Source organism: Marmota flaviventris, chromosome 1 (genome assembly GCF_047511675.1).
Source record: "Marmota flaviventris isolate mMarFla1 chromosome 1, mMarFla1.hap1, whole genome shotgun sequence".
NCBI classification, from domain to species: Eukaryota; Metazoa; Chordata; class Mammalia; order Rodentia; family Sciuridae; genus Marmota; species Marmota flaviventris.
Window position 1 is genome coordinate 217136268 of NC_092498.1, and position 16781 is coordinate 217153048.

Sequence of the window (16781 nt, forward strand, 5' to 3'; positions counted from 1 at the left end):
TCACGGGGGTTGGGGGGGTGCTCTCTGGTCTTCCCGTGGCAGGGCAGCTCCCCCTGCCCAGCAAGGCTCACCCACCTACCCATCCCTCCACAGTGACGACGAGCCAGAAGGTGCCGTCCTCCCCAAGGACAAGCTCATCTCCCTGTGTAAACATGACCCTGTCCTCAAGTGGATGAGGAGCTGTGACCACATCCTCTACCAGGCCCTGGTGGAGATCCTCATCCCGGACGTGCTGAGGCCGGTCCCCAGTAAGAGGCCCATCTCCTTGCCTCCCTCTTCTTCCCATCATCACCTGCGCACGCGTAGCCCCTCCCGCCCCCTCCCGCCCTCCTCAGGTAACACTCCCGGGTCCGCGAGGGCCTATGGATTTGTCCTTGTTCCTGGGCCACGGTGTCAGAGTTAGTGGCTGTCGGGGGCTCTGCCAGCTGTCAGGACACTGTCCAGGGCAGGCCAGGCCAGGCTCAGTGCTTTCTGGAAGATTTGCTGGAGGGCATGAGTGGCCCGATGGCCTCTGAGAGTGGCTTGGTCACAGCTCCAAGCTGTCACTGTGAGGGAAGCAGCACCTCAGGGCCACGTAAAGTTGTCACCCACCCTAGTCCTGAGGATGTGCCAGCACCTGCTGTCCCAGGTTCCCTGTAAGATTGGGGCTTTCCTGAGTGGACAAGGGATGGCCAGGATGGCAGCACAGCTCCTGCAGCCTGCTGGGCTGGGGGCCACCTAACCCCATCAGATCCCACCCGACCAGTGCGCACGGAGCCCCGGGCTGCCCAGCACTGTGGGACCCCAGGCTCTGCCTGTGATGGCCCCAGAGGACATGAGGGGTCAGAGTGAGGGCGTCGTGAGGAACACGTGAGCCCCTGCGGTGGGCTGCTCCAGGGCCTCCGCCCTCCACGGCGATGACAGGCCTCACAAGGGCTGTGGTGCCCGCCCAGGCTGAGTGCCCATGGCCCTGGGGGAGACAGGAGCATGGAGAGCTCAGGCCGCCCGCTGCTGGGCACTAGGCCAAGCCTGGCAGCGGTCATGGGTGCAGGGCGAGTCTGGGTCTTGAGGACTGCCAGGCTGCTTTCTGCCAGGAGATGAGGAAGGACAGACAGGCCACCTCTCTCCGGTGGCCTCGCTGCCTGGAGCTGGTCATTGCAGACCAGCACGAGCCTCCAGTGAAGATGCGAGTCCTGGGCATAGTCCCCTTTTGCCAACATCAGTGTGGAAGTTGGCAGAACATTCTTACATGCATGTGGCGTATGCATCGGGGTCTCCCCTGCCATCGCTGACGGGGCTGGGTGTCCTCTGGGGTGGGGTCCTGGGCGCTGCAGGGTGCTGGGCTGTGGCCCTGGCCTCCACCAGCTGCACACCAGGAGCTCCCAACTGAGACAGCCACAGATGTCCCCAGATACTGCCCAGTGTCCTCTGGGGTAGAGTCACTCTGGGTGAGACTCACTGTCCTAGACAGGTGGGCAGTGGCAAAGGGTGGCTCTCCCAGGCCTCTTCTCTAAGTGTCCTGGCCCCAGTGACCTCGGGATGCCTGCAGTTCCTTCCCCTGCAGCCGTCCTTCCCGGGCAGGCATCTCCTGCACCCACGTTGTCCCACACGTTCCTCACTGTCAACCTTGTGGCTTGTGTCTCCAGGTACCTTGACACAGGCGATCCGTAATTTTGCCAAGAGCTTAGAAGGCTGGTTGGCCAATGCCATGAGTGACTTCCCGCAGCAGGTCATCCAGACCAAGGTAACGTCAGGCTGGGCCTGGGCCCCCACCCTTGTCTGGGAGGACAGCTGCAGCCACAGGCCCCAGGGACCCCTTGGTCCCTGCGTGCTCTGGGGGGGGGGAGCGGGAGTTGGCAGGAGGGGCTCCCTGCCCTGCTCCCCAGAAACCCGAGGACCACTGTGCCTGAGAGCGGCTGCTTCTCAGTGTCAGGCGGGCACTGGCCCTTTCAGGGAGCCCTGGGGATGCTCTGTGTGTGGAGTAGGTAGGGAGGGCCATGGCGGGCGTCATTCAGGGTCCTATCCGGGTTGTTTCCACGGTGGTCACGGGAGGAGGTCCCATCTCCTCGCTATAGCCCTGTCGTTACCGTCCTGGCCACAGACTGAATTTTAAAGGTTATCGCCATCTCTCCTAGCGGCGACCTCGGTGGGTTCACAAATCTGAACTGATAATTAAAATCCCAATAACTTAAGAAAATGGCGAAGAAAGCTCGAAACACACAGAAGTACCTTTTCAAAATTCGGGGATGACTCTCTGGCCTTAGGGGTCCGTGGAAAGAGAGAGAGGCACTGGGATTCTATGTTCCTATATAGGGACACACGAGGGGAGGTCCCATGGAACATTCTATCCCCCAAAGGGCAAAGGGGTAGGATTGCAAAGGAACAGGAGGGTGTGGCTCCACCCCACCGGGTGACACCCACCCCTGGAGCCACACCTCATTATCCCGGCTGGGGTCAAGCCCCAGTTATTGGGGGGCGGAGATCCTTCAGCATCTCTTGCTCAGGAATTCAGGGCGTGTGTTTCCAGATACACGCTCCCAACAGAAGGTAGAGGTTTTGCCTATGTGCGAGAAAGAGAATGATTACGTGGCATTTGGGGGCATTTCCCAAATAGCTCTGGGGTGCAGGGGCCTCTGGCGCCCCGCCCTCGGTCTCTGCGGCTCTGGGCTGAGAGCCGGGCGGCTGCTGTGAATTCCCACTCCCAGGCCACGCCCCAGAGCCTGGCCCGGGATGCCCAGGAGTCTGCGTTTCCCACTCACAAAGAGACTGGAAGTGGCCACGGCTGTACTGTGGCCATCTGAGCCCAGCGTGGTGTGACTCCTCGTCCTGCTGTGGCAGAGCAGGGCCCTCTCCCGCTGCCTCCTCCCTGCAGGGAACTGACAGAGCCCCTCCTGCCCCTGGTTCCGGGGCCTGCGGCACCTGGTGATCCACACTGTCCCCTCGCAGGTGGGTGTCGTCAGTGCCTTTGCCCAAACTCTGCGGAGATACACGTCCCTCAACCACCTCGCCCAGGCGGCCCGGGCCGTGCTGCAGAACACCTCCCAAATCAATCAGATGCTCAGCGACCTCAACCGCGTGGACTTTGCCAACGTGCAGGTGACTTTCTCAGACGTGGTCCCCGCAGTCTGGCTCAGAACAGGGCTGAGTTGCAGAGAGGCCGTGACTTCAGGGTCCTCCCCGCACTGGCCTAGGCCTCCCTCCTCTGGGAAACCAGGAGTCCCATGGCTTCAGCCCACGGCAAACCCACCTGCCCGGGGCCTGGCCGAGCTTCTGCTGCATGAAACGGGTGCCCGGTCAGAGCCCCGCCCAGCCCACCGTGGTCCTGGTGGCTCCATTCCTTGATGGCTCAGGCCCCTTTCCCGCCCAGGCGCTGTGGCTGACACCTCACTCACCCTCCTCACAAACGCCCCCAGCTTCCCAGAGCTGGCGCCACACTCACGTCACCTCCCTGATGCCGTCGTCGTGGCTCTGCCCTCTGGGCTGAAGGAGCCACAGGTGACAGCTGCAGCTCTGTGTTCACCTCACTTCCCCCCTGAGTTTCTCTGTGGAATAAGTGAACACACACACACACACACACACACACACAAAACCAAAACAAAGATGCGGTGTGACGCGAGCCTCCATCCAGGAGGCCTGTGCACCCTGGACGCCTGACAGGCCCCGGCCGTGGCCGGCCTGCAGTGTAAGGCAGGTGCTGAAGGTGCTCGGCTCAGTGGTCAGTGGCCAATGTCAAGGAGGCCCAACGGGTGCCCACGCACTGGTGCAGTGTGTGAGGCCCTGGTTCCAGCCCAGAACCAAAAAAATAAAGAACAACCCAACTTGGGCACAGCCCGAGGCCCCCGCTGAGCCGTGCTCAGGTCTGGGGGACTGTAGTGGCTGGGCCCCGTCCTTGTGTCAGCACAGGGCACCACTGTCCCTGTGCTGTCTGCAGGAGCAGGCCTCGTGGGTGTGCCAGTGTGAGGAGAGCTTGGTGCAGCGGCTGGAGCAGGATTTCAAGTTGACCCTGCAGCAGCAGAGCTCGCTGGACCAGTGGGCCAGCTGGCTGGACAACGTGGTGACCCAGGTGCTCAAGCAGCACGTGGGCAGCCCCAGCTTCCCCAAGGCCGCCCGGCAGTTCCTGCTCAAGTGGTCCTTCTACAGGTAAGGCCCAGGCTCCGCCCAGGAGGTACGTCCGGGGAGGCGGGGTGGGTTACCCCACCTGCCACTTGGCTGCTGAGCTTGCAGAAGCCCAGCTTCTGGGTGTGGCCCTCGAGGACAAAGAGGACGGGCACACTAAGTCTGGAACATGGAATCCACGCAGTCAGTTAGGACAAAGGGCCAAACCAGAGAGAGCAGCAGCCTGTTGCTCTCTGGAGGCCAAAGGAGCAGCCAGAGACAGACCCCGTCTCCACAGAGCAGCCCCCTGGGGTCCGGCGAGCACATTAGGGGAGCAGAGAGGGCTGTTTCAAGCAATGGCTCCCGTGACTGGATGCGTCTGGAATCTGCAGCCACAGGCGGAAACTCCGAGGACACAGGAAGCCGCACCTTTTAAGTCCCTTCAGCTGATTGGGCAAGGCCCACCCACACTACCAAGAATAAGCGCCTTCCAGTCCCAGGTGTCCGTCACCGTCAGCAGGACGCCTGCGTGCACCCGAGACCCGTGGACTGACTGGCTACGCTCGCCTGCCTGGGCCACACGTAAAACGCCCCCGTGGCAAGCAAATGGGAGGCACAACGGTGAGAGACTTCATGAGAGAAACCAAGAAAGCACAGGCTCAGGATCCAGAGGTTCAGCACCCAGCCACGGGCTCTAAGAAGAGAGAAAACGAGAAAAAGAAAATGCCGACCATCCGGCCAGCCCTCCCGGCTACGGTTTCGGGTCCCAGGCTCTGCGTCTGTGGCTTCCACCCACTGCAGGAAGGAAGACTCAGAAAGACCGTGTCCGCGCCGAACTCGCCAACCTGCTTCCTCGCGGCCCGGCCCGACGGTGAGTTCATGGCCCTGGCGCGGCAGCGGGTGTCGCAGGCCGTCCAGAGAAGGTCCACAGTCCACAGGAGGACGCGCCTCGATGCTGTGGGACATGAGGGGCGTGGGCACCGGCAGGTGTCCTCTGGGCCTGGAGCAATTCCCCGAGGATATGGAGGGACGCCTGAGACTCAGAACTGAAGGGCACGAGTCTCCCAGTTGAGAAGAGGCCGAGATCCGCACTATGGGAGGCCCTGCTCCCCACAGACCCTCACTGGACTTCAGAGCCCGGGGCAGCGGACCACCAGAAGCCTTCCAAAGAGAAGAACCTGTGAGACCTGTGAGACCAGCAGCAGGACCCGCGGGAGGAAGGGCCGCACTCTGACCGGGCTCCTGGAGTCCCTGGGCCACTCTGGCCTCTCTGAGTGACGGATACCTGGAAAGGGGGCCGCTGTCCTGAGGAGCGTGGGGTGCCGGGGGCCCTGCGTGGGCAGTTACAGCCAGTCCTGCCCCCCGATTATGCCAGCCACACCCATTCCTCACTGTCCCCCAGCCAGGCTGGCTAGCTGCCCACAGAGAAGCGAATGGCCATGTGGTGTTCCACAGAGCGCAGTGGCACCCCTCTGTCACCCCGGCTGTTCAGGGAGCTCAGGCAGGAGGGGATGGCAAGCTCAAAGCCGGCCTGGGTGACTTGCCAGAGGCCGTCACAAAAACAGAAAGGGCTGGGGTGTGGCCCGGTGGCACAGCACCCTGGGCCCAGTCCCGGTACCGCACACAAACCAACACCCCACGAGCCTTGCTGGCCCCCGAGCTGGCTGCGGCTGCCTCGGGCGTTAAGGAAGCTCTCACAGGCCTCGCTGGGTAGACACATGTCCTTGTCATCCTCCGCCCATGTGCCCCGCTGTCTCCCATGGTGCCTGCTCGCCTGCCCCTTGCTGTCTGTTGGCTGGTCCCGTCCCCTCCCTGAGCAAGCCCGTCCCTGGAGCAGGAGCAGGACTGCTGTTCCCTGCTGGACCCCGGCTCCTGAGTGGCAGCTGGGCGAGAGCAGCACTCGCCGCCCAGGGGAGCCCCCCTCAGCCTCAGGCGCAGGACGTGCCCGCAGCTGTGGCCACTGCCGGTGCTGCGTGTCTGGGGAGCCAGGGGCAGCCCACCCAACTGCCCGTCACACAGACGAGGTGGTCTCCCTGGCAGGCCCTGCAGGCCAGCAGTCTCGGGACCACCAGGATTTCTGGGGTCCTGGAGGAGCCGGCCGGTGCCCAGGCCCCACTTAGAGTCTCCGGCCTCTGTCCCCCTGTGCCCAGCTCCATGGTGATCCGCGACCTGACCCTGCGCAGCGCGGCCAGTTTCGGCTCCTTCCACCTCATCCGCCTGCTCTACGACGAGTACATGTTCTACCTGGTGGAGCACCGCGTGGCCCAGGCCACTGGAGAGACGCCCATCGCCGTCATGGGAGAGGTGAGGCCCTGGGGCGTGGCAGGGCAGGTGGCCGGGGCGCCCAGGAGGCCTGGAGCAGGGAGAGCCCAGGGCCTGGCTCTGGTCCCGGCTGCAGTGCGACTCGCTGGGACCTGGCCTCTCGGGGCCCCAGACACACCCAGGCTTCTGGGAAATCGGAGTAGAACCCACACACAGAAGTCGACCTGGTATTTTGTTCTGCTTTGGTGCTGGGGACTGAACCTGGAGTGCTCTCCCACTGCGTCACTCCCCAGCCCTCCTTGTTGTGAGACAGGGTCTCTCTTGCTATGTCACCTAGGCTGGCCTGGAACTGTGATTCCCGAGCAGCTGGGATGACAGGTGTGGCCACAAATGTGCCATGTGAAGTACACGATTCAGTGGCACTTAGTGCATTTGCATGTGAGCCCCTCACCAGTGTCCACCTTAGAGCACTCTGCCCCCAAAATGGCCCTGTCACCGTGAGCAGTCACGCCAGCACGCAAGTCCACGTCCTGTCTCTGGACTCACCTGTCCTGTCACTGAGTCACATGCTGTGGCCTGTGTGTCTGGTTCTCACTGAGCCTGAGGTGCTTGGGTCCCCCTGCACTGCGGCATCAGAGCCTGGCTCCTGCTGTGGCTGAGGACGCGCCAGGTGTGCGTGGTCCACCTGCGACGTGGACCTGAGCTGTCGGCCCCCCCCTTCAGTTCCTCTGGGTCTACAGCTAGGGGTACGATTGTGGGGTTGTTTCAAAGAAGAAATGGAGCCTCACTTGTAGAGGTTCTAGAACAAATGGAGGGCAGAGGGCAGCGGTTCCTCACAGTTAAGAGGCTGTCACACTCCAAAGACAGTGACCAGGGCCCCCACCTCACCCAGACACTGTGGAAGCTGCGTTGGTGCTGCACGGGTCGGGTGGCCAGGCGCTGGGCTCTGGAGGGAGGGCAGCCGGTTGCCCCGGCCCCAAGCAGCCCTTCCAGGCCGGGCATCTCTCTTGCCAGCCGCTGCCCCTGGTGGCCTTTGCAGTCAGCGCCTCCACCCACCAGCCGCTCCCAGGTGGTGCCTGGAGGCGTCAGAGCCGCTCAAAGCCCGGGGGGGGGGGGGGGGGGACACACAGGAGCGGCTCTGAGCCATGCGAGCCCTCGTGGGGCAGTGCCGGCCTTGTGCCAGCCCCTGACTCCCCTTCTCTTACAGTTCAACGACCTCGCCTCCCTGTCACTGACCCTGCTGGACAAAGGTGGGTGTGCCTGGGCTTCCCTGGGGCGGTCCCCAGGGCTGAGGGCCTCCTCAGATGGCCGGTGGCTGGTGGCACCTGGGACGTGGGCACAAGTCCCTGTGGTGCCCTTGGGCCATCCTGAGCCTGTTCCCCGGGGGTCTTACCACACTGGGCCCACGGAGAAAGGCTCGGCCATCCAGGGCGGCCCAAGGCCTCCTGCTCCATAGCCACTGGGACAGAGACCCCTGGACCCATTCCTTGCCCGGGGTGAGGACCTGTCCCCAGGGCACTCCAGAGGCCCAGCCTGCTGACAGTGTGACCCAGGCCAGTCGGCCCTGGTTAAGGGAAGTCACCCGCGGGAGGGCTTGTCCCCTCCTCTGTGAGCACAGCCTCTGTCTCTCCCTCCCATCGGCCGGCAGATGACATCGGTGATGAGCGAGGCAGCGAGGCCGAAGCGGGTGCCCGCAGCCTGGGCGAGCCCCTGGTGAAGCGTGAGCGCAGCGACCCGAACCACTCCCTGCAGGGCATCTAGCACCTTCCACAGGCGCCTTCCTCGAGGTCCTGGAGGACGCCGCCGGCCACTCTAGGGACGGCGTCCTTGGCCGCCCCACATTAGTGCCTCTTAGATGAAGCGAGTTGACTCTGACTTGGGCCCACGGTGGTACCCCTGCCCCGGGCCAGAGACTGCTGACGCTCCCTCCGCACTCCCAGCCGCCGCCGCCCGCCACAGCCACGCGTCACAGCCCTCCAACCCCGGAGGGCCGGCCGCTGGTCCCCACGTGTGTCCTCCCTCCATTCAGCTAGTGCCAGTTTCCACCACGATTTTAAAAAGAGAAAAGGAAGAAACCCAGCAGAGCCCCGGGGCGTCCTGTGCTGTCGGCCGGCGCAGAGTTCCAGCCTCCGTGGGTCCCTTGGAAGGGAGCAGGGCCCTCACCACGTGCCTCTGGGTGCAAGGGACAATCTCAGCCCATGCCTGTGGCGTTGTGTGGACAGGCCATCCTGGGCCTCCTGCCCGGGCCATGCTGTGCTGAGGCAGGAGGCAGCCAGCCCGCAAGGGTCCCGGTCCTGATGCCAGAGGCCTCTCCAGTCTCAGCTGCGAGTGGCCGCGTCCCTGGACGGATCAGACCTGGAGCTAGAAAAGAGCAAGCCGTGGAAGGCAGCCCACTCGTGTCTGATCCACCCCAGCAAGGATTGGGGTTCTGTCCAAGTTCAAGCCCACGCTGAGCCAAACCGCTGGCTCTGGAGCAAGTTCGTGGGGGGCTGTGGTAGTTGCTGCCGCCAGGTCCTTCTGAACCCTCCCTCTCAGCAGTTCTGGGGCATGTGACCCCTGCCAGGTCCCATCCTGACCTCTTTGAGGCCAGAGCTCTTCTCTGAGGACAAAGGAAAACCAAGGACCTGCACAGCCCTGAACCTGAGACGCGGGGACCCGTGTGCCTGGAAAGCCCTGGCGCTCCGTCACGCTGCCTCAGCTGAGCGCGAGCTCCCCCCGAAACCAACCTCAGACCGAGCCTCTGTCTAGGAAGCACCGTCCAATGAAATGCAATAGTTTCTCTTTTTGGAAAAAATGTTTATATCAATAGTTTTTGCTCTAATTAATTGTTCTTAGAAGGTTTCTTATGAACGTGTGTACTGCAGTATATTCAGACCCCGACATCTTGTTCTCATTCACGCAGACTCACCCTGTGGCTAGCAGGAGGGGTGCAGGGCGCCGAGGGGTGGGAAGGGCCAAGCCCACGGTGAGAGCAGTGTTGTCTGGCCTCATCCTCCAGACTTGGTGACCTCAGACGGAAGAATGTCTAGTGTCGTCCCCTCTTCTGGGAGACTGGAGCTGGTGAAAGGACTCCCTGACCCCGTCCCTCCCCTTATGGAGACCAGGACAGACTGGGTTCGGCCTTGGGTTCCGCCTTGTCCTTTGCAGGGTCCGCTGGAGGAGCAGGGAGGACACGGAGGCCATGAGCCCTCCACCCTGCTCCTCCTCGGAGCCGCCCCTTCAGGGGTCACGGTCCATGCTCCCCGCTGCCCCATGCGCCACCCCAGGTCACGGGCTTGCCCGGCCACTGCCCCTGCTCCCTCCTCCCTCAGGCCCTTGTCCTGGTGGAGCCGGAGCCCCTGGCCTCCGGGCAGGGCAGCTGGGGCCAGTGAGGGCAGCAAAGGAGTGCTCCGGCCGGCTGCCACGGACGGCCAGGGTCCTGCACACCTGTGAGCGCGTGCCCTCCCTGTGCCCTCCAGCTGTGGCAGGATGAACAGACGCACAGCCGTGGAGAAGCCACCAGGGTCCTCGGGGCCTTCTGGGTGGGCCATGGGCTAACTCTAGGGCCCTGGAGAACCCGTGTGTGCACATTTCCAAAAATGGCCCCCAGTCCATAGATCCTGACGGGGTGGGACCGGAGTAGCCTAGGGACCAACCTCTCGGGAAAGGGTGAGAGGATGCCCCATAGAGGCAGGGGGATGCTGGCCCAGCCCCAGCCCTCACCATCTTGGAACTCTTCGTTTCTGAACAAGGAGCCCAGCCCCAGTTTTAATTTTGCACCAAGGCCCTCCAAATTGTGAGGCCGATCCTGGGAAGTCCCAGGACTCCCCTGTGCCTGGCCCTGCGCCTGCCCCTGGCATGTCCCCGCTCCTCCTGGCTCACAGTCTCAGAGCTCACTGCTCTGGGCTTCCTTCATTGAGTCTGATGATGAGGACGGCGAGAGAGAAGGAACCTATGTCCCTGGGTTGCCCGAGTGGCCATGACAGCCCCAGTGGCCTTCAGCTGGACCTCAGTGAGTTGCTGCTGGGTGGGGAGAGGAGAGGGCCCACGATGGCCCTGCCCTCAAAGTGGTGGCGAGAACTCAAGAGCGTGATGGGAGGTGCCCGTGCCCTACGGCTGCAGGTGTGCTGAGGAGGGAGGGGTGCCCTGGCGGGACAGGGACGGCCTCTCCCACCTCTCTGATTGCTGCTCTGCGCCCTTTCCCCCACCCCTTGGTGACCTGTCCAGTTCCCACAATGGAAATGCCTCTACCTGTGCTTGCAACTGCTGCATTGGGCAGAGCCTCATGGGTGCCTGCCCCTGATAGGACCAGACAGCAGTGCAGCCTCCCCAAGTCCAGCTCCTGGAGGGCATCCATGGCACCCAGCTGGGCTCCAGAGGCGTCCTGGCAGGAGGAGGGCAGAGGGAGGAGCTGGAGGCCAATTAGGTGCATGCAGAAGTCGTGCAGAGGGAGGGCGTCCAGCAGGAGTCGTGGCCATGGGGACAGGGGGAGCCAAACCAGAGGCCCTCAGGGGCCACGTGCCCATCATCAGCCCAGGGATGATTGGCGCGTTATGACCAGTTTAGTGCTTTGGTTTTTCTTAATGGACAGGACAAAATCCAAGAACGCCAAGTGTGGCTCTGTGAGACAGCTCTTTTTCCTTCATTGGGATCTGGAATGTCCCCAGTGTCCCCAGAGGCCCCTGTGTCTTAAAGGCTTGGTGTCCAGCTTGGGGGGAGGGAGGTGGTGCAGCCTTCAGGTGGGGCCTGGCAGGAGGTCTCACGTCAAAGGGGCATGACCTGGAAGGGAACCAGGACTCTGCTGGCCCCGGCCCCTCCCTCCTTGGTCAGGAAGAGAGCACCCGCTCCACCACATGCTCCCGAAGCAACGCCCCCCCATGTCACGGACTGAAGCTGCAGACTGTGAGCCCAAACAGAACTTTTCTCTTCCTGTGGAGACCCTCGGGTGCTTGTTATGGAGGCGGGAGGCTGCCCAACCCCAGGGTAGATGCTACATTGGGCTGCGACATGGAATCCTCTGGCTCTGAGATCCTGGGGACCTGCCTGGTTGTTTCACTTCACTTCACCTCACCCTGATAGCCTTCCAGCAAATTCCCCTTTGCTTACACTGGCCAGAGGTGGTTGCAAGGGTTTCCACCTGTCTTCAAACTGCTGGCCCCTAGGACCCATGAATTTGGCAGCAAATTCAGAAGGAAATCTCAGCCCCTGGAGGCCATCCAGGGAGGGAGAGCTGGGTTTGGAGGTGGCCCATCCCTAGCCCCTGGCAAGCACAGTCAGACTGGGAGCATCATCCACAGAGCCAGAGAGCAAGGTGTAACCAAGACTTCCCACATTGGCATACTCCACCTGGCTCCTAGATGTTGCCGCTCAACGCAGGCAGAGCCTGAGTCCCTGGTGCCCTGTTTTAACTCATACCTATCCTCTGCTGCCGCCTAGTGGTCACTGTGCCACACACCGTCTTCCTCACCCCCACCCACCGCCCACCCTAGGACACCGCAACCTGGATTTTGTCTAGAAGCATGGACCATGGTTGACTTGATTGCAAAAAGTGTGACAGGTTAGACCACAAGGAATACCAAGAGTGAGCTCGCTTCCTCCCTTTCCTCCTCAAATATCTCCCATTTCTTTTCATAAACTCAAAGCATCTTCCCTGGAGATAAACAAAACCAAAGCAGCCAGTTGACATCTGGGGCAGCCTTCTAAGTCACGGACTGACATTCTCGCCGCCTGCCAGGAGGCACTTGGAAGGGCACGGATTACCTCTGTGTAGTCCTTGCCCAAACTTGTGAACTGAACTTAATTATGAGAAAACGAACCCAAAGTTAAGGGGTACTCTACAAAATCACCAGGAGAATGTGTTGGAAGTGTCATGGTCAAGGAAATGTGGGTCTGATTCAGGCTGAATATGGAGAAATGATATCTAAATGCCAGGTGAGGTCTCAGGCTCAATCCTGAGCAAAGACAGAACAGCGGATCAGACAGAGGCGGGGCCACAGCACCCAAGGCCTGCCCTTGTTCTGACCTCAGGTCTGGGGAAGCCGGGTGAGGCCTGTGACTATTGCTTGGGTTTGGTTTTTGAGACGCAGCCGTACTGAGTCGCTCAGGCTGGTCTCCAGCTCCCAGGTCAGCCACCCTCCTGCCTCAGCCTCCCGAGCAGCTGCTGCATCCTCTCGTGGTGGAAAGAAAGGCACCAGGTCTCTCGGCCTCTCACAAGGCACGAATCCTATTCCTCACCACCTGATCCCCTCCCAGAGACCCCTGCCCCCAACCCCATCACCTTGGGGATGAGGATTTCAACACGTGACTGGGCAGGGCGGACATCCGGGCCTTAGTGCCTGGGATGGAGAGGACAGCAGGCGGCCAGGTAGTGCCTTGCTCCTGCTTTCCTGCTCCCTAGTTGCTCCCCACCGGGCTCTGTGCAGGCTGCTGAGGAGCGAGCCGGGAGCTCCGCCCCCTGGGCAGCAGGGAGCCAGCTGGACCCTCCTAATTGGAGCCACACATTCCAGCGGGATTATCTGGCTTAGGTTCACACCCCACAGCTCCCTGGGAGCAAGGGCATCTGTCCCTGCTGCAGCCCCACAGCCGGCTGAGCAGGTGCCCCGGAGACCTAGAGGCCTGGCGGGTGCAGGACCCAGCCTTCCCCTGCGGCTCCAGGGAAGCCTTCAGCACCAGGCACACTGGCTTTTGGCTTTCCAGGAATGCACACCGGGCTGACCTTGACCTTGAGGAAGGGTGGCATGCAGTTCAGTACGACCTAGTCACACTGCTTTAAATTGGCTTTGTCTAACTGACAGAATTGCACACAGTGCGCTTGGATCTACATAACCTTGTGACCTGGTTAAATCAAGCAGATGAACAAATCCATCAGCACGAATACCATTTTGTCTTTATGCACGTAGGTAAGAACATTTATGCTCTGCTCTCTTGCGGCTTTCCAGTGTGTGGTGCACTCGGACGGCAGGCAGTCACCACGCTGGGCAGCCGAGCTCCAGGGCTCTCTCAGCCTGCAGGAACTTGCCCTCACCAACTGCCTGGTCCCCGCTGCTCCAGGGGGCTCAGCTGCTCCAGTCCCACACACGGCCAGGCCACACAGTTTTTCTGTGTGTGGCTTCTTTCACTTAGCATAGTGTCACCAGGTTCATCTACACAGTCACAAATTGCAGGAATGATTTCTTTAATTTTTAAAATTTATTTATTGTGGTGCTAGGGATGGAACCCAGAGCTTCGAACATGCTAGGTGTGAGCTCCACCGCTGAGCCCAGCCCACTTTCTTTCTTTTATAATGCTGCGTAGCTTTCCACTGTGCATAGCCCACGTTTTCCTATCCATACCTTGACCAAGATAGTGCTGCAAGGAGTACAGAGGTCTCTCTGGCGTATGGATTTCCTTTGCATATGTACCCAGTACTGGGATTTCTGATCATATGGTAGTTCTACCTTTAATTTTTTTTTTTTCGGTACTAGATATTGGACCCAGGGCCTTAGACATGATAGGCAAACCTGAGCTACATCCCAGTCTTTTTAAAATTTTGCTTACCAAGTTACCTAAGCTGGCCTCAAACTTACGATCCTCCTGCCTCAGCCTCCCAAGTGGTCTCTGCACCAGCCAGTTCTATTCTTAATTCTTTGAGGAAGCTCCAGACCATTTTCCATGTTGGCTGTGCTAGTCGACATTCCCACCAACAGTGGTGCAAGGGTTCCTGTCTCCACCTCCTCACACTTGTTCTCCCTTGTCTTCTTGGTAATGGCCATTCTCAAAAGTGTGACACTGAACGTATGCACATTTACAGTTCCATAAAATTTGACAGACTCATGTCTATGCAACGGCCCCCACCTTGTCCCCCAAATCAAGCTTTAGAGCATTTCTACCACCAGAATGTTCATTCCCTCCTGCCCTCTTAGCCGCCCTCTGTTCTAGGCATCCAGGGCTCGCCTCCAGGCTTGTCCCCAGTGCCGTGGGCCTAGAACCTCATTGGAACGCAGGTGGTGCATCTTCCTGGTTCGGTACTGATGCTGAGGCCCGCGCGTGGCCCGCGGGCAGCAATCCATTCCTTTTCCTTGCTGGACTGTCCCGATTGCTCTCTGGCTTCTCAGCCTCAGTGTGGGCTAGGCACAGAGCAGACCCTTCACAGGCTGCCCACAATGTGAAGATAACTCCTGGAGCCAAATGCAGAAAACACCATCCTGTTGGCTGTGGAGGAGGGAGGGTCCCCAGGGCTTGTCTTCCAGTGGGCCAAAATGGAAGCAGGTAGCAGAGAGGCCAATACCAGTTTAGAGCAAGCCATTTGAATCCCTCTCACTTCCTGCTTCTTATTCATAATCAGCACCAAGTCCCAACTGGCCCCTGTTGCCTGAGAGGCCCTGTACTCTCCTTCCATGACCTCACCTCCTCCACCTCCACTGCTCCCTCTGCTCAGACACAGAGCTTCTCACTGTCCCTCCACCATGCCAAGTTGGTTGCTGCCTCAGGACCTTTGCACACACTGCTAGAATGCTTCTCCAGCAGACTTTCTACCAAAATGTCACCTCCTCAGAGGGGACCTCCCTGACCAGTGGTTCCAAAGTATCCCTTCTGTCACAGTGTTTTGGTTTTTTTTGTAGCATTTGAAAATCTTTGCTTACCTGTTGTCAGTCTCTCCACAAAATGATGCAAAGTTCCTGGTCTCTTATTCTTCCTGGGAACTCAACATGTACAATAATGCCTGATGCGTAGCAGATGCCATAGATACACACTGCTGTGGAACGGGATCCCCCCACCAAAACCGAGGTGCTTATAGCAACTGTCATGTATCTTTCTTGGGTTCCTGAAGTCGGGAAGGGCGAGGCTGGGCAATCCTCTCAGGGCTGTGGCAGGAACAGCTGGAGGCTGGCTGGGATCTGGCTGGAAGCTAGCCTTGCTCTCGCTCCCATGCTCCCATCCAACATGGCAGGCTCAGGGCAGCTGGAGGGCTCCTGTGATCCTGGAAGCTTTAAGAACTGTTCCCAGGAAGCCAGGGGAAGTTGCGCCCAGCCCCTGATTAATGGCCTAGCCCCACAAGTTCCAGTGTCATTTCCCCATGCTGGCGACTGACAAGCCCACCCACATTCAAGAGAAGGGGAGATTCCCGCTCCTGGATGGGAGCAGGGACAAAGAATTTGGGTCACATTTTAAACCACCAGTTGGCAACTAACAGATATTTGCTTAAATGAATGTTGGCTCATCTGAGAGGAGACCAGATAAAAACGGAAGGCCTGCGGGGCTTGAGGCAGGCAGCGACAGCGCCTGTGAGCGCGTGAACTCAGTGGACACTCGGTTGGCCTGTCGGGCTGATAGGGTTTGCATCCCGGCGTCCTTTGAAAGCCACCATTAGAACATATTTAGCAAGTGATGACATGTTGCTGGGACTTTTCCAAAGTGTGGGGTGGATGTGGTGCACGACAAGACTTTAGGGGACATGCAGACATGACATTAAATGACAGATTACATGGATCACAGGCATCACACCGTCAATTTCTTTCAGTCCCCATCACAGCAAGCAGAGTTTCTCTCAGTGATGACGTGCTCCTAATGCCCCTAGGACACCCTGCTAATCTCCCTTCACAGTGAACAAACGCAGGCTTTGGGCTTAGCACTGGGCCGGCCAGAGTACCCGCCCGAGCTGAAGGACACCCTTCTTCTTCTTGTTTATTTCTATGATCTCTATTCAGGGCTCAGTGGTTTTCTATTTAAAATGTGATACAAAGTGTCTATGTAATGTAAATTAGGACAAAAGAAAAAATACTGAAGGCTTCCCAGATCCTGCAGACCGGGAAGACCCACCGGTGGGGGGGGACCCGCTGGGGGACACGAGGACCCGACCTGACTCCAGGTCCTTTCCAGCACTGATGTCCAAGCTCTTCCTGGGCAACCTGCAGTTTAAGGACTGTGACTTGTGCCTGCAGCTTGTTGGCAAACTCTAGGGAGCAGAGTCTAGTCTAGTCTTAGAAAATGTGTTTGAGGGAACTGTTGAGGATACTAAGTACCCCAACCCTGATGGCAGGCAAGAATAAAAAAGAATCCCTGTGGCACTTTATGAGCCCTCTGAGCAGTGCTCCTGGGTACCTTGTTAAAATGCAGATTGACCTGGGTTTGGGGTGGGGCTTGAGATTCTGGATTTCCATAAGCTTCAGTGAGGAGTGACACTAATGCTGGTGGCCTGGGGACAACACTAGAAGCAGCAGGTTCTCACTTACCTATGGTGACATCACATCAGTAGCTGAAAACAGGACATGGCTGAAGTACACCAAGAAAACCAGCAAACACTACACACCAGGGCTCAATTTATTTTATCGATGGCTGCCAAGACTTAAGAAAGTGATGAAAAATATCAGTAAAAACTTTCAACAAACCGTGCACGGGCACGCACTGCACACATCCTCCCGAGCCAACGCAGAAAAAGCGTGGCTGCTGCGGAAGCCGGGGAGGCAAAGCTGTGGGAGACCACGGCA

General features: G+C 59.6%; 1 protein-coding gene across 2 annotated transcripts in view; it reads left to right on the forward strand.

Moving 5' to 3' along the window:
• Rfx2 (regulatory factor X2) overlaps nucleotides 1-9202 on the forward strand; it is an 82499-nt gene extending 73297 nt beyond the window's left edge. For both annotated transcript variants that reach the window (XM_071610406.1, XM_071610410.1), the window contains 7 exons: nucleotides 94-248; nucleotides 1626-1723; nucleotides 2926-3075; nucleotides 3911-4119; nucleotides 6225-6378; nucleotides 7544-7586; nucleotides 7985-9202. In XM_071610406.1, coding sequence (XP_071466507.1) covers nucleotides 94-248; nucleotides 1626-1723; nucleotides 2926-3075; nucleotides 3911-4119; nucleotides 6225-6378; nucleotides 7544-7586; nucleotides 7985-8097 — 922 coding nt within the window. In that variant the 3' untranslated portion in view covers nucleotides 8098-9202. The remainder of the gene's footprint in view (nucleotides 1-93; nucleotides 249-1625; nucleotides 1724-2925; nucleotides 3076-3910; nucleotides 4120-6224; nucleotides 6379-7543; nucleotides 7587-7984) is intronic.
• The last annotated feature ends 7579 nt before the right edge of the window (nucleotides 9203-16781 follow it).